At 38.3% G+C, this 23,515-nt stretch overlaps 2 protein-coding genes across 2 annotated transcripts; one reads left to right on the top strand and one right to left on the bottom strand.

Annotated features, from left to right (window-relative positions):
* Positions 1–445: 445 nt before the first annotated feature.
* Positions 446–22,417, bottom strand: LOC146169874 (retinal dehydrogenase 2-like). Its single transcript, XM_083391614.1, has 11 exons — positions 22,177–22,417; positions 12,935–13,039; positions 11,625–11,765; positions 10,560–10,748; positions 9,426–9,665; positions 9,015–9,117; positions 7,769–7,953; positions 3,044–3,208; positions 2,226–2,383; positions 1,647–1,721; positions 446–1,061 (listed from the first exon to the last, which is right to left on the bottom strand). Exons 1-11 carry the CDS (start codon positions 22,303–22,305, stop codon positions 944–946), a joined length of 1,608 nt encoding a protein of 535 aa, XP_083247740.1. The 5' UTR covers positions 22,306–22,417; the 3' UTR covers positions 446–943.
* LOC146169875 (glutathione peroxidase 7-like) lies at positions 3,723–7,605 on the top strand. The gene is made up of 3 exons (XM_083391625.1): positions 3,723–3,908; positions 4,534–4,804; positions 6,841–7,605. The coding sequence occupies exons 1-3, from the start codon at positions 3,753–3,755 to the stop codon at positions 6,999–7,001; spliced, it is 588 nt and encodes a 195-aa protein (XP_083247751.1). The 5' UTR covers positions 3,723–3,752; the 3' UTR covers positions 7,002–7,605.
* Positions 22,418–23,515: the final 1,098 nt, after the last annotated feature.

Raw genomic sequence — 23,515 nt, 5'->3', positions numbered from 1 at the left:
TTCAAATAATTGTACTTGTCTAACGTTTACAACTATTAAAGGCTGCGAATTTGAGAAAATAGTCCGAATTCGACCAAATGTGCGATTTCGTCGAGTCCCAAGTCCGGCTGTCTTCCAACATATTGTATTTTACGTAAAAAAATGGGGTGGTTCTGATTAAGGAAATAAAATAGGGTGGATATTAAGAAATCCACTTGTAGGAATGTCATTAACTCATCCATACGTGGTTGGAAAACTTTACACACCATATGTTATTGCACCTTTACAACTTACAGTGTGCGGCCTTATAAGTTTCGAAAAGTTGGTCCCGAGTCTGACTCAAGCAAAATTAACCGACTCCGATATCGCATTAGTCCTGATTCTATGGTATGCGTAATATGTCTCCATTTTCAATCTCAAATTACGTTTTACTGTACTTAACACAATTAAAAGACCCCGATTTTTGTGGATGTTGTATTATATGCTCGATATATTAGTTCGATTGCGTCTAAAATGAAAAGTGAAAGACGATTTGATTTTAGCTCGACGCTACAGAAAGGGCCTTAGCGGCGAGAAATAATTATAGAAAAAAGAAAAGAAACGTAACATCGTCGCTGATCAAAAAATCAAAACAAAAGCGCGGAAAATAAATAGTTACAAACGACAGCGAGATTGTTCGTTGCAGCTGAAAGAAATGAACCGCCCGAGATGTAGAAAAATTCGGCAACGCAAAGAAAAAAGCTAGACTGTACAAAAAAGCAGATTCAAAACTTTTAAGCGTTTTCACAAAAAAAGGAAAAATACGCGGCCGAATCAGCACCAATAAAAACTGTACACAAACGATCGAAATCGATTCAGCGTTTTTTTACATGGTGCTTGCTTCGAAGGACAATTTTGCGAGTTGCGTCACCGGCTGCGGTTTCTCAATCTCAAGGTCAAACTTTAAGGCCACGTGGCGTGAAGGTCACGTGGAACCTGCGTATTGGTGCACTGCACCGGAGTCAAAGGTCAAGTTCTGCAGTTTGGGAAGCTTCAAAGTGACGGACTTGATGTCAGAGAATTCGCGCAAGCTTTCTTCGCCCCTGAAGAACAAAATTATTGAGTTTAAAGGAAAAACGGCTTGAGGGCAGGGCTGGATTAAGTAATTTTAAGCAAAATAAGCACGTGTTTAGGGCACCAAGGGAAGGAGACATCGCAGAAATTTTTACAAATTTTCAATGGTGCCTCAGTGTTTAATGAAATCATTTAAGTTGATCAAACGACTCAGGCCGGTTGCCTATCTTTCTTTCTCAAGTATCATTTTTAACCTCTATACAGTTTCGATGGATAATATATTGTGTGGTTTTTGATGTTTCTGTTTTGAATGACACATATAGAGTACCTTACAGGGTTTGATGTATGTACAGGGGCATACTTTTTTACTTTTTCATTATAAATTGTTTCGAAAAGCCAGACAAATATTCACCGTCTTTTTACAAGATGATCCATACCATTATACCTCCAAAATTGAGTTTATATTTGAATCCGACAAAATTTCTGTTAATCAACATTTGTAAACCATATTTTACAAAGTATAAGTGCCGGAGAAAATTAATCCCGATGGCCTTAGTTTTCTGGCCATAGCTCTGTTGCAAAAACAGATACTAAACATTATTAGGTTGGCTTACATTTCTTTTCCCTTTCCTGACATCTTCAACCCGCCAAAAGGAGCTTGTACGGCAAAAGCGTTGTAGCAGTTTATCCTGTAACCAAGTAAAACAATCTTTAAATACACAAGCCAATAAAATCCTAAGCAACCTTTTAGGAGTATTGATAGTTACTTTGCACGCCTTTTAATATAGCGATGTCAAATATTAAAATTGGATAGACCTAAATTGGATTTAAATATCCTTATTTAAAAGCCTAAGACTAATCAATTTAGCAGATAATAGTCCATTTTGCTTATGCAAGAAAAGTAAGATAATGTTCAATTTTTAATTGCGTTTGTTTAACCAAGATTCGCAAAAAGGAAGTATAAAGACTCCCTTGGTTGGTCATTGAAGACTTCTCTTGACATTTAAGTCTAAAACATTTATTAGTATACATGTCGCGTTTATAAAACTTCCTTAACTACAGGATAAACACAACACATTACTTTCTTCGTTGGCATAGGAAAAAAATTATATCATTGTACGGCTGTAATGGTTGCATTAACCTATTTAGTTTATCAACCTTAATAGGTCCGAATATACTTTCATCGTTCCTACCAAATTGTTCCTGACTCCAAGGCCTTGGCCATTTCGAGGGCAGTTGACACATCGTTTGTGAATATCCCGGCGGCCAGTCCGTATTCTGTGCAGTTTGACCTTCGGATGACCTCTTCAACGGTTTTGAACTTGAAAATGCACTGGACCGGTCCAAAGACCTAAGAATAAAGAAAATAACCGTAAAAGTTTCTCCGAAGTATTCTGCCCCAATAATAAGGGGTTTGGGGTTTTCTCAACCGTTTGAAACACAGCGCCCTTCTGGAAGTTGTTTAAGTTGTACCACGACAAGCAATGTAAAGGTTTTAAAACTCTAACTTAAGGGATGACATTTTTTCCAGGTTTAGAAGTGCGACTTCATGGATTGTATAAAGATAAATTCTCCGAGTATTTAAATAATTTTCAACTCGGGATGTGCGAATTAAGGCCGTTAATATCTGATCGGAGCGGATACCCGATGCTAAGTGGTGTATAGCATCACTATTCTTGCACATAATAAAGGTATCGGTGCCGATCCGATAACAAACTAATCTATGCAATTCAATCTTGGTTTGCGATCCAAGTGACAAAGTGAGTATTCCACTTTAAAGTGCTTGTTTTTGTAAAAAAATACTAAAAGCCAACTACGTTTACTAGCGCAACAGCTGTTTTGGGCTAAAAAAACGATTTTATTAAGATTGATTTTTACCCATAGTGATGATGTCACTCGGTATCGCATCGAACTGTCTCACTTTTGGCCAAAAATCGGGTATTAGAGAAAAATTCAAAGTATCGGACCTCTCTATTTCCAATTCGTTTTCCAACTAACAACTCGTATTTACCTCTTCCTTTGCGATGCGCATGTCGTCCGTTACTCCTGAGAAGACAGTAGGCTGGACAAAGAACCCCTTTGTTCCGTGCTGGCTTCCACCACATTCAAGCTTAGCACCTTCCTCCTTGCCAATCTTAATGTACTCCATAATCCTGTCGAACTGCTTGCGACTTATCTGAAAATAAAATAAATGTTTTATTTTTAAAGAAAAGTTCTTAGAGCAGTGCTTCTTAGTTTTTTCCACCTGGCAAAATCAGTTTAACTTCTTCGAAGTTGTAGGACTGTCCGTTTTTTTAGTTAAGAACAATTTTATATACCAGGTTACAGTAACTATTATTAACTTTTTGTAAAGTCTAATAAGCAAGTTGGTAAAACTCTTATGTATTAAATTAAAGGAGATTTAAAGATCAACCACTTAATGGTCTAGATTGCACAATTACTAAAACTGTCTTTAAGCTATTTAGTAGAAAAATATGCCCTGTTTAAACACAGCCTTTTAAACTAAGTTAAAAAGCAAGCCATGGAGATTTTAAGGTGATTCCTAATACATCCAACAGTTTTATTAACGGCAAATATATCAGGCTGGTTTAAAGAAACGACGAAGAAGTTTGTCAAGCGAGAGAAAGAAAGAAAAAGGCAAGCTTCAGACATATGTCTGTTACGCAACAAGGCGTTTAGCTAGGCGTGCGCAATTTGCTGGAAGTGAAAGAGTGCAAACTATGGAAGGTTGTAAAGCTGTAGCTGTCTGCTGCTGTTTATTTGCTGTCTTTCTGGCGTCGGTTGAAGCCTTAGCGCCGGGTAAAGGCGGATTTTACTCGTTCAGGGTAAAGAATATTAAAGGGAAGTTGGTTTCGTTGGAAAAATATCGAGGAAAGGTAAGTTTTGTTGCAAGCATTAAGTCGCTTGCTCAGCCAATCCATGCTGATTACGGAAGTTATGAGTTCGGTGCGCAATAAACGGGTTTTATGGCGCGTATTTGCGGAAACCGTGGATAAGAGGCTTTTCAATTCAGACAGGAAATCTAGCGCTTAGCAATTGGGCGAAATCGACTTTCGCAATAAATAGATACGAGTTTATGACGCCTACTTGCTATTTCCTATAATAATGAAAGTTATACAAACAAGGCCTAGATTTGATGTTTGCCTTGTGTAAATATTAAATCCGAAGTAGGACTAACTATAAGTAGGTTTATCGTCACTCTTAAAGGATTGTAACTTTTTTTTACAAATTTATAGACTAAACATTCTACTTGCGTTTGCAGGAAAAAATCTAATTTTTATCAAACTAGAAAAGAAAAGTTATTTTAATTTTTAAAATAAACAAAACCTAATTTAGTGTCTCTGACAAATTTAAGTTTTTAAAATACGTTTTAAAGCCGTTTGCAAAAAAATAGTATCTCAGTATTCAGAAACGCAAGAAACTACATTTTTTGCTATTAGCGCTTAATTGATACACGACCAAGATATCTAGCCTCTATTTTTTTATTTTATTAACCGTCAGGTGTCGCTGGTGGTCAACCTGGCCAGCGAGTGCGGTTACACGGACGAGCATTACCGGGAGCTGGCCCAGCTTCAAAGGGACCTGGCCGACGAGGGAAGGGGGCCCTTCACGGTCCTGGGATTCCCCTGCAACCAATTCGGGCTACAGGAACCAGGAGAGGCCGGGGAAATCGAAAAGTTCGCCCGGCAAAAGTACAAGGCTGCCTTCCCGCTGTTCGCCAAGATTGAAGTGGCTGATCTTGGAGCACACGACGCATTTAAGTACCTGGCCAGTAAGTGGAACAGCCGACTGGCCGCATATTACGTTTGTGTGGTATCCGGTCAATAGATGGGCAGCTAACATTGCCGCTTAATGTGTTCGTTTTCTTGTTAATTTCGACTGGTATTTGGCCAATCATTGTGGTTGATGGTTTATTTTGATACTAATACAGTGGTGCTAAATTATTTCACCCAATTTTAAGTTGACACGGCCTTTTTGTTGTAGAAATAAAATTTATTGAACAAGGCAAAAAGAAAGAAAAAATTCCAAAAAAGAGCTGTGCGAACTAGGTTTATTTGTATGGCATAGTTTTTTGCCGTTTTGACAAATTCTTAATAGGACTCAAATTATGTAAACTGCATTGTCGGCTGATTTTGATGTTAATTAATTCATTTATCCAACACGTATTGAACTGTAAAAACGTGCGTTTTGTGGGTCTTGAAACCCATAGCTTTATCCATTAAACGTCAAGACATGAAAAAAAACAGAAAAAATGTCCGTCCACACCAACAGAAAAAGGCGACCCGTTGCATGCGTCGTTGTATTTGCAACAGCGCTAAAGCAGCGTGAAGGTCAAGGTTGTCCACCACGCCTCGTATTTGTTGTGCATCGGCATAGATTCTCCCAACTCACTACCCTGGCCGCCATTTTTAAGTGGCCGCACGCAGCTAAAGGTTCTGTTCGCATGCAGACCACAACACGGCCCTATAAGTGTGTTTGTTGTGCATCGCATCAATTCTCCAAACTTTTTCCGGTCCGTTTTTAGCCCGGATTGTCCCTTTTGCTGCAAGTTGTCTGTTTTTGTTGCAATGTTGTAACACAGCCTGGCGTTTACACCGCGCCAAAGAACCTTCTCCAAACTGTATCGGTTTATTTTGTCCGCTTATTTCTTGTGGCAACACGTTGCAGGCAACGCGACCTGGCATTTAGGCAAATTCTCCAAACTTTCGCCCCTATTTAACGTTTGTAAAAGTAGCGAATCTCGTTGTTCGATCGTTCCTTGTATAGCAAATTGTTCGCTTTATTACAACGCGGCCTGGCATCAACAAAGCGCGAAGAATGAAAACTTCTTCAAACTTTCTGGTCGATTTTAACTAGCTATTTATTTGCTGCAACTAGTTTGCTGCTTGCACGCAACTTGACATTTAGGTAACCTCTCCACACCTTTGCCCCCTAGTTAAACGTTTGCAAATAATGCAAAATATCGCGTGTTGTTGGCATTATCCTACTTAAAACATTCGCCTCGCTTATTTGCTTGCCCTAGCCGCGAAACGCGTGTTCCTTGTGTTTCGTCCTTTTGCGAGAAAGCAGCTTATCGCTTTCGGCGGTTAAGTAGCGTGACGACCCCAATGCTGTACCGTTAAATTCCAACTTAAACAGTGTACGGTTTACGTGATTAGCTGTTGTAAGAATGTCAGATACTTGGCGTTATATTTCGCTTAAGAAATCTGATCGTCCGGATCGGAGCGGTCACTCGTTGTCAAGTGGTAGTATCGTTACTCGTCCGATACTAGGGTGGTATCGGTGCCGATCCAATACCGAAATTAAAATACGAATTTTAGCCATGATTTACGATTAAACGCTTCTACATTTATAGCTAATGTTTTAATATTATAATTATCTAACAATTGTAGGTTAACAACTGGAAGTAACTGAACAGTTTTAGCTAAACTTGGGCCTTATTAAACGAAAAAAAACAACAAAAAATTGCCTTTGAGCGTTTTAACTTTATCTATTTTGCTTGTTTGGTCATAGTAATGACGTCATTTGGTAACGAAACCCGATAATTTTTGCCCAAAATATCGGGTATCGGTATCGAAATAATATGTCGATTATCGGCACCCCTAATTCGATGCTGGAATTTTCAACAACGTGCTTTTTGAAAGTGAAGTATTTTGCTAAACTGAACCTGATGAAGTAGACAAGATTGAAAAAAAAATGGTTTGGTAACCATGGTTTTGGACTAAAACGGAAAATCTATAGGTTGTCCGTGTTTGTAAATTTTCCCTTTTCTTTTAAAATTTTCTTAATCCCTATTTTTTTGCCCAGGGGAGTCGGGCAAAGAGCCCAAGTGGAACTTCTGGAAGTATCTTCTGGACGGACAGGGACAGGTAATCGACGCCTGGGGACCCAAGGTATCGGTCGAAAGCATCAGGGAAGATGTGATGCAAGCGATAGAAGAGCTAAAGAGGACTCACCGAGAGCTCTGAACGCCCGTAGTGCTATTTTGGTTGTCGAGCAGTTTACGCAGATATAATGCGAAGGTTTTTTGGCGTTCAAAACAGACCAGAAAGTTTTTGAGATTTTTCTGTCATTTACAAAGTCGTTTTCCTATGTGTCTTGCATTATTCTCCATGCAGTATAATATAAAATATTGAAAAAGTGGTATATCGTGTTCTGTTTTCGTTCGTTTGTCACCGAGGCGCATAAAGATTAGTAAAAAGATATGAAAGTATTTCCATCGTTTTTTGGTATCGGGTGTCTTCCCTTAGATAAAAACGAGTACTCAAAATGTTGTTTACCAAGATAAATGTTGTTTACACAGATATACCATGTGTATACTACTGATTAAGTCGCAAACTAGATTTGGGATATATATATATTTTTGGATATACAATGTTACGGATACATTTATTAGGCGATAGCTTAGTTGCCATTTTCTTAGCTTTTAAAACCTGGCATTGTGTTTTTTACAGTTAATTGACTCTTTAACTGGTCAGACAGAACGATTAAAATGGATTATGAACTGCCGTTGTTGAAATTTGGCGTATTTTTTACCTTGATTTGACTGAAATATTACATTAACCCTGTCTTTCTAAATATCGGCGTGTTTTTTGTCATTTATTTGGTTAAAATCATTTAATTAAAGTCATTAACCCAGGCTCGTAAGGTAAGCTTGACAATGTTTAGAAAAGCATATCGACTAAAAAAAAGGTTTAAAGTCACTACAACAAATGGGGGTAAAAAGGGTAATCACCTGGGGTCCCTGTTCCGAGAAGAGTTGGAAGGGGTCGGCCACCATCCTCCTGGTTGCCCTGGCAACGCTCTTCTCGACGAATGCGTCGTAGATGTCCTCGTGGACGAATGTTCGCGCACCGGCCGTGCACATCTGACCCTGATTCATGAAGGCAGCCTGGTGCGACTGTTCCACTGCGTTGTCCACTGTGAAAGGTGACAGGTGGAAAGGGTTATGTACAATCAGTGGCTTTAACGTGTTTTAAAGCAGTGCTTCCCAACCAGTGGGTCGCCAAGCTATTTCAGGCGAGTCACGAAGCAATTCAAAATGTTACAGTTTTTTATTAGATCGGAAAACTATTGCATTATTATCATTACGTAAGATTTAGGCAACAATGCAACAAATATGTAACAATTAGATGTGTTGTGTCGCATAACTATTTCAGAACGTACGCCAGTAGTAAAGATGCAGATTTTATGTACCTGTTAATAATATTTCCTCATTAATTTGTTTTTTATTCGTTTGGCCATATCTCATTGTGGGTCGCACAATAAAACATAAAAAGTGGTACGCGAACTGAAAAAGGTTGGGAAGCACTTAAACGATTTTTCACATTTGTCCAACGGTCTCTTAAAATATAGTTAACTTGCGTAACAACAGCAGAATATCAGCAGTTACAGTCGTTTTAAGTGGGTCATTGCGATATTTTAAATTTCATAGGGGTCAGTTTATGGGGTCAAATGAGGGCCTAATTTTAAGACGTCACGTCTTTGATAAATTCTTGCCGAACTGGTCGTTAAACACAAAACACCTGCTTCAATAAGACTTAAGGAGATATCTCGGTTCTAACTGATATTTCCTTGCAGACGCTATATACGTCGGGCTGTCCATGACAGTTAATTTATGATCTCTCTAACTTAAGCCTATGTTTTGGACAATTGGCGAGAACATGACCTAATGTACTGTGGTACGTCTGCGGAATAACGTTTAAACAAGTCACAACCGATGTTCTGTTCGTAACAACTATTTTTTTATGGCCTATAAATAGAAACCAGACGGAAATTGATTTTCTGTGGTTTCGCTTTTACGGCAAGAAAAATGAAAAAAACAATTTGTCAATATATTTGAACTTGAAATACGACTTGCTCCTGTTTTGCGGTTGTTAACGTAAAATATGTGAGGAAACAACCTTAATCCCGCGATCAAAAAATGATTTGGCCAATTTAAACCTTTAACTTCTAACAATTGCCAACCCTGAAAAACTTACGTCCTGCATCGGCAAAAATAATATTAGGGCAGTTTCCAGAAAGTTCCAAGGTCAATCTCTTCATATTGGTTTGCGACGAGGCAGCCTCGATTTTTCTTCCAACCTAATTTTAAACAAAAAAAATTAAAAAACGCGACATATCTTTCGCTTTTTGCAACTGTCATTTATCACATTTCTCAGTGAATTTATATAGCGTTTAGTTATTCGATTCGGCCCTAAACATTTTTTTAACAGTATATAACGGAACGGCATATTTGGTTTGGCGACCGATGACTAAAAAACGGTAAGAATCTAAAAAAAGGCCGTCGAAAGAAAGCCCAAGGGCTGGCCAACAATTAGTTTACAAAAACAGCTATCATTTTCGAGAAGAAACGCAACTAAAAACACCTAAAAAAACATGGTCAAACGCACCTCAATTGACCCAGTGAAGGAGATCTTGCTGACTCCGTGGTGTTCCACGATGGCGGCTCCAGTTTCAGGGCCACCTGGAACCACGTTGAAGACGCCGGCTGGAAAACCTGCCTCTTTGACCAGGGAAGCCATAAAGAGGGCGGTGAGGGGCGTATTCTCGTCTGGTTTTAGGACCACTGTGTTCCCGCAGCAAAGTGCTGGACCCAGCTTCATCGCGAGAGATACCAGAGGCATATTCCACTGGAGAAAAAAATTGATAAAATCATCGTATTATATTGGGGTTTGTGAAAAGATTAAAGCCCAGAAAGAAGTATGTAGCATTTTGAATGTTTCGAATATCTCCTTATTCATTTTCAAAATTAATATTCAAAATGCTGCCTACTTCAGTATGGGCTTTGATATTCTTACTATGTCTTATTACAACCATCAACCTTTATATTCCAAAATTTTTGGCTTTAACTTTCAGGTTTTCATACTCGGGCCTACCATATTGTCCTTATCTCTGAGATTTGTCGGGGTTTTTAAGGCTAACTTCTTAAAAAAAATTATTTTTTATTTCGTAGAAATGTGACAAATGTCCTTATTTTGTCGGACTTTTAAAATGCACTAATTGTAAATGCATAGACTACGAACTTTAATGGATTGATTAACTTATTTGGGCGTCAGATCGATGTTACTGCTGCTCATCATACAATTTTGTTTTGCATAACGGACTATGTGACCGAATAGTTATAATTTATGAGGCTTTGGTCCGGTACCCGGTTATTTAAATTTCAGGTTTTACTGGTTCCTTTTTTCATTAGCTTATGTTGTTTTCAAATGTGCCATTCAATATTTTCTTAACTGTAACGGTTAGGCTGGTAATGCGAAATGAGTCACACTTTTTAAGACCTATAAATAAGATAGAGACGGAAATTGATATTCTGTGGTTTTACTTTTAACAAAAAAGTGGCAAACGGACTGGATATTCCTCCTTTCGTTCTATATTGCGTCCTACAAGTTTATTAAATGACTAACCAGCAGTAACTTTTTAAAAAAAATGATTCAATAAAAAGCGTATGAGTATAGGAATATCTTATAGATGAACTTGACTCACCTGTCAAATCATCCTGAACTAGTTAACACTTAACTTACCGGCAAAATAAGTCCACAGACTCCCATCGGCTGCACGATTGTGTAGCTCAGGTAATCTCCATCAATGGGTAGCGTTTTTCCGTGCATTTTGTCAGTCCACCCGGCGTAGTAGCGGAACATCTTCGAAATTCCGGTGTCCATAAAGAAAGCGTGAGTGTATGGCTTGCCGCTGTCCAGGGTTTCAAGACACTGTGTGACGAAACAAGCAATTTTATTGTCGGTAACAATCAATTGCGAATGTTTGATAATTGGCCTATTTATTGGGCTTGATAAAAGACAAACTGCATTTTACAGTTAAACAGGCTAGCTAACTGGTTGTAGGAATACTGGAGCTCATTTTATTGACAAGATCTCGCTATGAAGTTACTATCAAAGTCGTTAAGGTAAGTTCAATTGTTGGCGCTCGTCTAGAATCCTACCACAACGAACATTATTTGGGTTAGGGTGCCGGTTAGCGTTTGGGTTTGGGTGAGTCCAGTAATAGTGTTAAACAATATTACTTGACCTACCCACACCCAAACACTAACCGACACCCTAACCCACATATTATGCATTGCTTAATATTTATTTCAACGTTGTGGTAGGATTCTAGACCAGCGCCCAATTGTTTTAGTACGTTTTAGGGCGCTGGTCTAGAATCCTACCATTTTTTTACAGTAACGAAACAAGTTGTCAAAATTAAAATTCAAAGAAAAAATACATATGCATGGGAGAATAAACATAATAATAGTACACCGACCCAAACCAACTTGCACCCTAACTCAAATAATTATCAATATAAACCCCGGACGAAAATGTGGTAGGATTGTAGAACAGCGCCGTAAGTTTTAGTAAAAAACACCAAAAGTTGTCCAGAAAAATTGCAGACTGTAGTTCCCAGTTCTAATTGCCAGTTTTCCCGCTCTATTTACAATCCAATTTTTGCGATAAAAACAGTGTGAAAAAGGTAATAATTGGTGTCAAAGAACAAGAAAGTTCGGCTAAAAGCCCAGAGCTATTTATCAGTGTTTACATAAGCCACCCCAACTAGGCAGTTTTCCCACTCTAAGAAATCCATCGGCCTACCGCCAAGTAATGCTTGTTCTCGTCGATAAGATCGGCCAGCTTGTTTATGATTGCGCCGCGATCGGAAGGGTCCATTTTTCTCCACGGCGAGCTCGGCTGAAAGGCGGCAGTCGCTGCATTGACGGCCCTGTCAACGTCCGCCTGTAAAATCGCACAGGTGTCAATCAAATCTGAAGCAGTTACGTAAGAATTGCAACTAATAAGCTGTAAAACCCAGAAGTCTGGGCCCTGAACTAAACTCTCCGATAAAGCATTTTATGCCTATTTAGGTATAACTTATTTTGTTAAGTTCAATTGCTTGCCAGTGTACATAAACTTTTTACAGGTTAATTCTGAATGTAAAAGTAAGCTCCTTTAACCCTCCTATTTGCTGACATATTAATTGGCATTAGTTTAGGTGGTCAATTGGTATAAAAAGGTTCATTGGTATAAAGGGTGACCCTATGTTGTAATAGTTGAACAAGCTCGGTAGCTTTCACGACAAGTGTATTAACTGATAAAACAGAATCTGAATAGGATTTAGCGTTGGAAAAATAAAGTTATTTAAGAAAAATAAGGTTGTTCAATATTAAAAAATAACTTCCCGCCGTTTCGGACCTCCCTGCTAGTTAACTGACGTCACGTATTTGCAAAATGTAATTCGACCATCCCCCATGAGAGAGGGGAGTTTTTCCAGGCGGCCAATCTGGCGACCTTGTTAAAATTTTGGTGCGCCGCAATCGCAACCCTTATCGCTCGCATGGCACTTGTTTGTCAACATAGGTCAACTCCCTGGGCGAAACAAGACTTAGGCGTCAGTCGAACTTTGGAGGGGTTTGGGTTTGATTTTGATAAATGGCAGACTTTAACGAATTGCTAAACTGAGTTTTGTAAAGGCCATTCCTTGACCCAAATTCATTTGGACGGATGACTTTTTTTTATAAAACGCGCAAAATGATATGATTTCATGTGAAGTCATTTGGAAAAAAACAACTTCTCTTAAAATTGAATGTTTTTGTTAAACAAATTCAGCGAAAAGAATAGTTTGGTATTTTAAATCAAGAGAATAACAGACGCTTTTGTATATGTTATCTAACCTGCTGCAAAAATTATTCTGTGAAATAAAACAAATTATCAAACTTAAATTATTTGTCACTTAACTTTTCATCGGCAATGGATTGAGCTAACCTGAATTGGAGAGGAGATGCCTTTAATTTGGACTTTACTTGTTCTTTGTACAGTACAGTGCTAAGCTAAGGTTTATTTGACAAGTGGCTTGACTTGGACTTAAATTTTTCAAAATGATTTGCCCAAAAAAAGTTCTGACTTACCTTTGAGGCCTGGGCGACTTGAGCGATAACCTTTTCGTTGGAAGGGTTGATGTCGACGAAAGTCTTGCCGTCGATAGCGTCGTGCCATTCGTTATTGATGAAAATCTAAACAAAACAGAACAAAATTATAGCCTTTTACCTGCTCTGCATCAAATCCTTGCTGTAGACTATAGCGATGCCTTATTGCGATTAGTTTCAAACATACGGTGTGAAATTGGATGTTGCAAAAAAAAAATATTCGATATGTTCACCAAAAAGGCTTTTATATTATTGGCTTTTATATTTCATCTAGGACGTTCATCCTACTGTCATTATTCCCCAAGGTGTAACTTGTTATTTGAGCGAACCTTATAAAATTCGCACGAGCGTAGAGGTTCAATTATAAAATCCTTTTTTTATCACATTAGCACGCTCTTCGGAAATTTCTATGGAATTTTTGGTGCAGCGGTATATTAAAACAATAAGCAAGGCCAACGCTATTCAATAGGCCAACAAAAAAGTTATTAACGAAATTGCCTTTTTGTCCTCTTCATATGTATACACTAAATAGTATCAACAAATGCAGTTTAGCATCTCGACAAAACAAAGGCTACTGCGGCCGACATAATTTACCAGTCAATGCGTTTAAAAGATTTGGACCATTATGGTCGGAGGTTGTAGTAAGACGAAGTAAGAATATAAATGCCCATGCAGAAGTAGGTATCACTTTGAACGTTTCGAATATCGCTTTATTCCTTTTTCACCATCAACGAATAAAGAGATATTCCAAACGTTCAAAATGATACTTACTTCTTTATGGGCCTTGATATTCTTAGTATATATTTAAACTATGTTCCTTGGACCCCTGAAACTTTCCCATGGGCCCCAATTTGAGAGCCGCGGAGTCTGTTAAGCCCAGCCTTGTTGAATCGTGCGCGATAAAATCTTAACACGCTATTTCTAGTCCCGCCTCGCGGCACTTAATGTCAAGTCGTCTGTACGCGAGCCTCTGCGTAAATTGTCGACTGCCCCGTAAGCCGCCTTGAAAGTGGTGCCAGTGCGGATTTGCCAAATCACCTTGCGTGAAATTGCCCCTGCTAACGCGTGGCCAGTCGCATGTTTTGCGATTCCCGACAGATTGGACGTTCATCGTCCAAAAAAAATTATGAGTGAAATGCAATGGTAAGAGGTTTTGGTGAAAGGAAGAATATATCAAAGCCCATAAGAAAAACTTAAAATATCAATAATGCAGAGAAACAGGCTTTTTTTATAAGGTTCCAAAGCATTTTTTTGGTTTTGTTCTGTTGGCAAAATGCCACCAGATCGTCGTAGTTCGAAGGTCGTCTAACTAACGTCATTGGACACCGTAATTGACGTTGATCCTGTTTGATGGCGCATTATAATACGGGCCAACGTGAACCTTAATTCGAAAATGATACACGCCTTCGTTGCCCGGCTTTTTGTACTAACAGACTAGGTTTCAGGAATGTTATAAAAAATGCCGCACAGTTTTTTCAGATGGAAAGTGTAAGTAAAAAATGCGCCTGGACTTCTTGGGGGTTTTTGTATCGTGTTTTTTACGTGTGTTAAGTGTTCGCAAATATCCACGAGTTTTCCTATCACAAAAACAGTTGGGACATTCTTACTTTCTTAGCAAATACCGTTTTATTTTATCAAGTACAGCAAATATATACCGAAGGTTTGTCAAGTATTTGCAGTTATTTTGACCTTTCGAAAGGATTTAAAAATGCCGTTGGATTTTATTAAGTGTTTAAAAATGTGTTTGACTTATTCAATCCTTTTCCAATATCGTCGGATGTGGTTGAAAATATCAGTTTCACAACGTTTTCGTGAGTAATTTGTTTCGCAAAACCTTGCGGTACAGTAGGAAGTTTGTCAATATTTGCATTTATATTTGACCTTTTTAAAAGATACAAAAATACCGTTGGGTTTTATTAGGTGTTTGAAATTATGTTTGACTTAATCAATCATTTTCCGATATCGTTGGATGTGTTCATGTTGTTGCAAATATGTATGAGACTCACAAGGTTTTCGCGAATAATTTGTTTAGCAAAAGCATGCGGTACATTAGGAAGGAGAACTGCAGAACGTGTTTGTCCGGATATTGGACCAAGTGTTGACCCGCAGTCGTTCTTCCGTGCAAAGATGCAATTTCCTCTAAAACACGACTTCGTGAGGGAATCGAGATTTTATGTCGAGATACCGCAATTTATCTTGTACTCCAGTGCGCATTGTGCAAGGTATAGAAGGTGATATCCGTGTATCAATACGAATTTGACACGTACAGCTCTCAAGCTTGGCGTTGTGTTTAATTTGCCATGTCAAAGCAAAGCGGCCGGCTATAAACGATTTACTTCAAGTGAGTGACGATTTACCTTGACAAAAAGTTGTTAAAATTGATATGATCGTTTTGGTGTATGTGTAGCTGATCGAGCCGGGAAAACGGAAAATATAGACGTCACTTAAATAGGAGCATAAATCATAGAAATACAAATAAATCAAAACTCGGAACATTAAATTTAATAACACCACCATCCGAACCCAAACGCTAACCCCACCCCTAACCCGACTCGTGTATATTCACTAAGTGTAATTAAACTTGCGAGGCATTTTAATGCCGATCTATACTAAAAATGTAGTAAATTTATTGCCTGAGTGACAGGTAAACGTAATCCTTTCGTTACGATGTTGACGCAAATATTGCGATTTGAGCAATAGCGCATTAACGCGTCAACGCCATCATATGGGCGTAAACCAAATCCGGGATTTACTTTCGACTGACACATTTTCATTTCCGACGTTTAATTTTGAAGCAGCCGCTCGTACAATTACGACCACCAGTACTGCAGTGACTTATAAGTCAATGACTATTTTTTAGTATTTTGAAAATTTTTAGTATTTTGAATAAAATTACTTGACTTGGAGTTGTTTACGCAAATGAATTGACAATTCTATTAAGGTGCTGAATTGTAAACATTATTATTTTTTAAATCGGTTATTTAAGATAATTTATTTCATAGAATAAATGTTAATCTGCCACTTATTTCGTTTTTCGTGTTAACTATGTGAAATATATTGCTCAGGGTGGAATGAAATTACTGATTTTATAAATTTAATATTTATTTTTGATTCCGATTCTGTGTCTTGGATTTGGCTTGCTTTGAAAATGACTTGGACTTATATTTGGTTGAAAATGGCTTGTACTCGAGATAGTTTGCAAATAACTTGACTTGGACTCAAGTCATTTTGCAAAAGACTTGACCAGAACTTCAGTCATTTCAAAATGACTTCTTTACACCACTGCTTCGCATTTCGGTCGCGGAGCAATTCCCTCTTTCCTCGTATAGAACGTTTGAGCGATTGCGGCGACGAGCGAAAACGTCAAAACACGCAAAGCGCCAAGCTCGGCGCTCTAAATACAACGTGATATGTCGACGTTTGTTTGACACGTCCTGCAACTCGACTGTGACCGCCCGCCTACAAGTTCACCTGCCCTGAGTCGCTCGAATTGACAGTTTCTGTCCCCAAATAAAGCAATCCGTCAATATTTTCAGACGCCAGTAGAGTTCTCCCCGGAAAAGACGCAAAAATTGGCGACCGAAAAAAATGCGGTCTGGCGTTATTTAAATTTTCAGGCATTCTTTTGCTAAAAATCAATAAACTATACGGTAAGGCCCAACGATATGCTTTTGGAGGTTCACTGACCCGCTGTAAGGTAAAATCATGGTCATTCCCAAAACAGTAATCCATCAATATTTCTAGGCGCCTACGTTTTACCGGTAAAGACGAAACACAAGTGCCCGGAAAGCATAGCCTGGCACTTTTAAATTTTGAAAAGTAAGGGTGTCATATATATATATGGATCTGGGGCTTTTTTATCTTATAACTATAGAACCATAGCCCTTTGTTGTCAAAGTTAACATCTTATCACAGTTAATAAATCAATTAAATTTAAAAAAAAATTCAAAATTTGGGCTCAACATATACAACTTTCCATAAAAAAGGGTTATTAAACCTCGAAAATAATATGCTAGGTTTTATTTTTGCCAAGAATTGGAAAGTTTAAAAAACACAGTGTTCGTGCGCAATATTAAAAAAAAGGTTTAAGGGCAAATCGGTGTCAAAATATTGTTGCACCCGTCAACACGCGTACATATATACGCACACAGCCTCTTTTGCACAGCCTTCGCGCGCAGATACGGGCTCTCTCTAATTTTAGACGGATTCAATTCCATGTAACGTTGCTTTCACAACGGATTTAGATTCGGTTGTAAGATATCAGAGTCGGGAAGCGCCGCACGCGAGAAATGTATCGCCGTCTTTGGCCGCAGTTTTGGCTTTTTTGAGTTTCGTATTTTCGTTTGTTTGCTTCACAAGCTTATACCGGCTTACTGCGGCTAAACGAGTGTTCATGTAAACTTGAACATCTGGCGATCCTGTCGAATTCAAGTGTCGACCAATTAAAATTAAATTAATTTAGGGATACAAAAATTATTACATTTCTTTAAATTTCATACTTTTTCTGATGTTGACCGCGTTCATCAGATAATAAAACATTTGTACATGAGTTAGGTTTCGGGCTATAGCCCTTTTGCAGTTGGTTAAGAATAGTTGGTGTCAGGTAAAGCATTGATAAAAAAACATAATGTTCCGTTGGTTGCCGAACTGTATAATGTGTAGGTTGTTTTACATTTCGTGGAATTAAGGACATTTCATCAGGTTTCAATATTGTTTTGATCAGACTTAACAAAATCCCTAAGTTAAGTTTGCTTACAGGACGCATTAAACGGCTGAATTCAAATTAGAATTGGGCCAAGTTAAAGCTCAAATTATAACTTTTTATGTGTAAAACAAATAACTGCAATTTATTAGACTCGTATCATCCATAGGGCGTAGAGAGCCACACAGTTACCCCTAAAGTAAATGAAAACCTTTAAATCGCATTCGTAATCTCCTGTACTTCATGCCATTCAATTCGTCAGAACTCCCAGTGCGTCCAAACGGCAGTCTTTAGTCGACACAGGATTAGGATAAAGCCATCCAAATCCCGACTCCGTCATGGTAAATATTTAGCAGCGAAACCGGATTACGGCGTTTTTGCGGATTTGCAATCTCTTCGTTTAGGCATTTCGTCAAACACCTTGCACGCCACGCCCGGCCTTCTTATACCGGGCATTTTTCAAAGCAGTCTGCTACATTTTTTTTTATTTTTTTACTGTGGTTAAGCACATTGAGACTATGGGCTGTTGAACATTTGAAGGTGCGCCTTACTATTTTCTGGGTTAATTCTGGCACATTTTTGGCCAGACTATACTTTTTATGTGGCCGCGCAGTATTACCGTGATTATTAAGGTATTTTTTGTGCTGGTTAAATACCCCTAATGCAGCAGTTGGGAAATGTTCGTCGCGTCTACACTTAATTACACTAATAAAATGAATTCATTTGTGGTAAAAATAATAAAAAATTAGCGTAATTCCTAACGCTTGATAAACGTGTCGAAAGGCACCGCAAAACAATTTTTTGAACACTTGCCATAACATATATAGAAATACCATTCTGCTTCGTTTGTAAATGTTAGACAAGACAGGAGTGTTTAATATACATTTCACCATCGCGAAAATTTTCTTTCCAATTTTATTAGGGATAAACCCACGGTTATATTTGCTCACATTTTGCGCGAAAAGAAACCCTGTGCCTGTATTTATGTTAAACCTTAGTTTTTGTCACTTTTGTTTCAGTGAAACAACTACTGTATTTTAGTAGTAAGAAAAATCTATAAAAGAAAATCACACAATATAAGGAAACGGTCAGGCACAATTAAAATAGTAAGCTACTGCAATACTTATCCATCTGAATTGTTGATGGCGTAACCCAGTAGTGAATGCCTTAAGTTAATGACTTGACTTGGACTTCAGTTATTTTACGAATGACTTGAATCGGACTTCAGTTATTTTACAAATGACTTGACTGGGACTTAAGTCATTTTGAACTGACATGTAAACCCCACTCTTATATAACCCCACGCTTATATTTGCTCACAATTTGTACGAAGCAGAACGCAATTCACGTTATGTTTGCCTTTCCTTGAACGTGAAAAGTGTTTTTGCTAACCATGAGAGCATTTGAATGCAAATGCGAGACACGTGCGAATATTATTGCTCCCTTTGTGTAGTGCTCGGGGGCTGGGTAAATATTTTTCCGGGCTAGATCGCGGCCGTGTATGTGCGAAGGGAAGGCTACAGTCGAACAACGACCGCCGCCCGTTCTGTTAAACCCGAAAGAGGCCCGACCACATTAACGACTGTGTTGACTTTGTCTGGAGTTTTCCGCACGCAACAAAAGACCAAGATCATCGGAATATTTGAGAGTTTAGTTCGATAAGTTTACCGAAGGTTTTTTTTCTATTTTAAGGACTGTGATAACAACACTAAGTTGATTTTTTTTTTCAGGAAGTAATGTGACTTTCTCGGGAAAACCCAAAGGTTTTCCAAAATGTTTAGAAATATGGAATTTTCCTGTTTTGCAAAATCGGTTCTGGTTTTACCCAAAACGCTACGTTTGTCGAACTGAAATTTGTGACAAAGCATCCTAATCCTTACAATTTAATTATAATTATAGTTAGCCTTATGAGAATTAACTTCGATTTGACATAAAAAAATATAGGTTGTGATTGGAAAAGCTAAATTCTATTCGTCAGAATCTACCCATAACGTAACTCAAGAAAATTGGATATTTCTAAATTGCATCACCCAATCAAGTAATATATCTGTTTAGAAATGAAACTTACCCGAACAAAGTAGTCCGCTGATTTTGCGTGCGAAGGTATTAGGACGCCTTATATAGACACGGAGCAACACGTTACAAGTTTTAACAACTCCAGCAAGGTCTACAGCTGCAAGGCTTATAGCTGCGGTTACGATACGCGTGTACAGAGTTTTACGGGCTGAGGCCCTTTATGCGTTGTCCAAGTAATTTTTCAAGGTTTCGTTGTAAAGAGTCAATACCTCAAGCGATCATGGTTCAGATATTAACTTATAGTTTACTTGTTTGTGTTTTCTTGTAGCATCAAGTTTGGTAGAAATAATGGGTCATTTTAATACATTTACGCTATAGATTTTTGGAGACTATAGTGGTTTGGTTGAGGTAACTATAGTCTAACTATAGCACAACGATAAAAAAGATAATAAATCACACAAATACACACACTTCGGTAGAGGGTTTTATGACGCTATTCTGGTAATTATTGTAAAAATGAACTATTGGTTAGACAAAAAATCAAATTTTATAGATTCCAACTAATTTTCTTTAGAGATATTTGAAGCCTATATTGATTTGATAGTGGTACCTACCTTGCAACAACTCTATTAAATCATTAAATTATTGAATCAAAATGTAATAAACCTCACATACCTACTTCGTTTGGGCTCTAATATAATTACCAATACGGCGATCATTATAAAATTTAAAATTTTTATCATATTTGCACGCGCTACATTACATCGGAACGTCATATTGCTAAACGAACCCTTGTTATAATATTTGCACTCGTTACATCGTGTATTACATCACAAGCAATCGTATATGCCCAGCTGTAAGATCTCGCCAGACGCTACTCGACTGTGATTCACCAATTTATCTCGTTGTGGAAAAGCTGGGGCCTGTTAGTTGTGACGCGAAGCTTGTGCAAACGATAAAAGACTGTTGAGAAACGCAGAATAACCAGTGACGTGTCGGAAGAAAAGTTTAAGTCTGGAGGCGTTTAGGGGTCGGCGACCGCAAAGTGTTTTGTTTTATGAATGCGCTGTGAAAATGGTCCTTTCTTGTTATGAGGTGTTGGGTATTCCGAATATGGGCGTGTCAGATCGTATTCTGTCGGATACCGAAATCTGATTGTATTATGGGCAAAACGTTCGGTCGTCCGATACTATTCCGAATGACGTCATTACTATGATCAAACAAGCAATTTTGATAAAATTTTTACTTTTAAATTTAATGTTTTCTTAGTTGTTAAGCAAAAAATTGCTTTATCGCCTGAAAAGTTGGGTAGTGCAAATTTAATATTTACCTTTCAACTAAGGAAACGTTATGTTTGATTTCAAACCATGACTGAAATCAACAATCTAATTTGGTATCGGATCGGCACCGGTATACTACAAGTAGTATCGGACGAGTGCCGATACTAATATTACCACTTTGTGTCGCGTATCTGCTGCGACTCAAAAATATCATACACTCCTACTTGCTATGGCGCTAAGTTTGTGCCAAGCAATAACATACAAGAACCAAAAAATTGTAAAAGCTAAAGCTTTGAGGCTTAGGGGATCCCAGCTCCTTTTGTTGTTGGGCGAACGTTTCGTTCGTGGGCCCTTTAAAATGCCAAGTTCAAAAGCAGAAGAGCGCCGCTCTAAAAAGACAAATCATTCGCCAGTGTGGCCGTTCTGCCGGCATTGCGTGAGCAGGGCGAGCCTAGCGAGATAAACCGCCGAGAAACAAATCACTTTAGGTCCTTTGGTGTGATGAGCGTCGCGCGCGCTCAAACGAAAGTAAATTTGTCGTTATATTTCGGTATAAAATTTTTGCTATGAATGTCGGATGAAAGATCGAATTGTGACGCGCTACGTAAAACTTCAGGCTGTTAAATCGAATAGGGAATTTTTTCAATAAATGCTAAGCAACCATTGAAAATTCGGCTGATAAAATTTCTATGGTGCCCGAAGTATGTGTTTATTTTGCTTAATGGATAATCCAGCCCTGTCCTGGGGCTATTCATTCTTTAAATTCAATAATTTTCTTCTTCGAGGTTAAGAAAGTTTGCGCGAACTGAGCCACCCTTGGTTCCCCAATCCCGTGCTTATTTTGCATAATAGTTAATCCTCTTACACAGTGGTTTTCAACCGGGTGCCATTTCTAATGCTCAAGGGTGCCGAGAGATATTTAGACAATTGAGAATGTTTAAAAATCTGATTTTTGCTAAACTCTTGCAACTTTTTTGTAAAGATTAGAGTGGAATAAATCCAATTATAATTTCCTACGTTGTGTAGAGTTGATGTGTGTTGTTTCAGTTCCGTTTACTGTGACATTATAGTGATTTACCTACGGAAAAATCTAGTAGGGGTGCCGCAATATATTTGTTATTTCTATGGCGTGCCGCTAGCCATGAAAGGTTGAGAAACACTGCTATACCCTCTGACCAACGACAATAACTCACGCTTCACGGCGATATGCCTTCATGCGAACTTACCTTGGTGTACTTAATTTCGAGGGCTGGGTTTGGTGGCGGAATCGGCCATGGAATGCAGTTGGTCGCCTCTTTACCCAAACTCTCGGTGTTGGTGTCGACTGAGGGCGCTTGCTCTGTGACTGTTGCCATCTTCTTGTTTTTGGTAGGTTGGTCTGAACTGGATTTTTCAGGTAAAATTTAAGCTTTTTTCTATGTAGAACTGCAACGGGGAGATTGCAATTTCTGGACGAAATAAAATAACACGCATGTTAACAGTTGTTAATATAAACTGAGTGCATCTATTTGTGTATACACTCCTTGTTTCGAAATGTGTATTTTTAGACTTAAGTCGTTGAAATAACACTCAAACCTAAAATTTAGGTGTGCTTTCGAAGTTTTCCAAACGCGGTTGGACGATTGCTACATCTACAACGCTTCTAATTTCTATACACCTGAGCTGATAATCTCTAATTTCTTGCTAAATCAATTGGGCTCTGTTATACTGAAGCGAATAACCTCAACCCCTGAATATGGAGTAATCCATTAATTTTTAAATAAAGTATCTTTAGTAACTTTTAAACGAGTTGTCTGAATTTGATAAATCTTTAGTTTTCGCGTTGTAAAAGCAATTGGTAGGCTACTTGCATTTTTAAATCAAGTATTTCTGTCAATTGTAAAAATTCTTTCGGCAATATTTTATAAGCATATATTGACGGAAGAACAACTTTACAATTGAGACAATGCCTGGCAGCAACAGTATATATAAACTATTTATTCTGTACAAGAAATTACACAGCATTTGCACTACACCAAAGTGAGTAGTTTTTCTGCCCAAACCCTAATTAAATGAGCGCGCGAGTATCTAAGACCCAACCAACCAGTACTCATTAATGCCTAAACTCTTTTCAGGAGTCGGCTTATATTCGCCAACTCGCGCCGCAGCTTTTTTTTTTTCGCTGACTCGCCGTGGGTGAGACGGCCAGCCAGACTGCTGCTTCTGCTTTGTCATTTCGCGACATTGTATTCGCGTGCGCGTTGCGGAACAATCCGGCAACCAGAACCAACACGGGCTTAATCATTTACCAGCGCAAGGCCTGACGCCTCCTACCCCCTTTTTAGCTGGTAATTTGGGTAGGTTTGGAGAACTGTAGGTGTCTAGCTGCCCAATTCGACGAATTACATCGACATGCCGCTTATTCTATAAGCCTTTGTTTTTAAATTTTTCACCCTCTTGACTTTATTTTAACCCTGTTATGAGAAACGAAATGCAATATAAATTGATTAGACGTGTTTTCAATATAGATTAAGCAAACGAGTTTTTAGTAATACAGCCTGAAGCATGCCCACCTTGGCGAATAAA

This window comes from Ascidiella aspersa, chromosome 1 (assembly GCF_963924565.1).
Source record: "Ascidiella aspersa chromosome 1, kaAscAspe10.2, whole genome shotgun sequence".
In the NCBI taxonomy this organism is placed as follows: Eukaryota; Metazoa; Chordata; class Ascidiacea; order Phlebobranchia; family Ascidiidae; genus Ascidiella; species Ascidiella aspersa.
The sequence above is the reverse complement of the archived record's forward strand: the minus strand, read 5'-3'. Positions and strand labels throughout refer to the sequence as shown.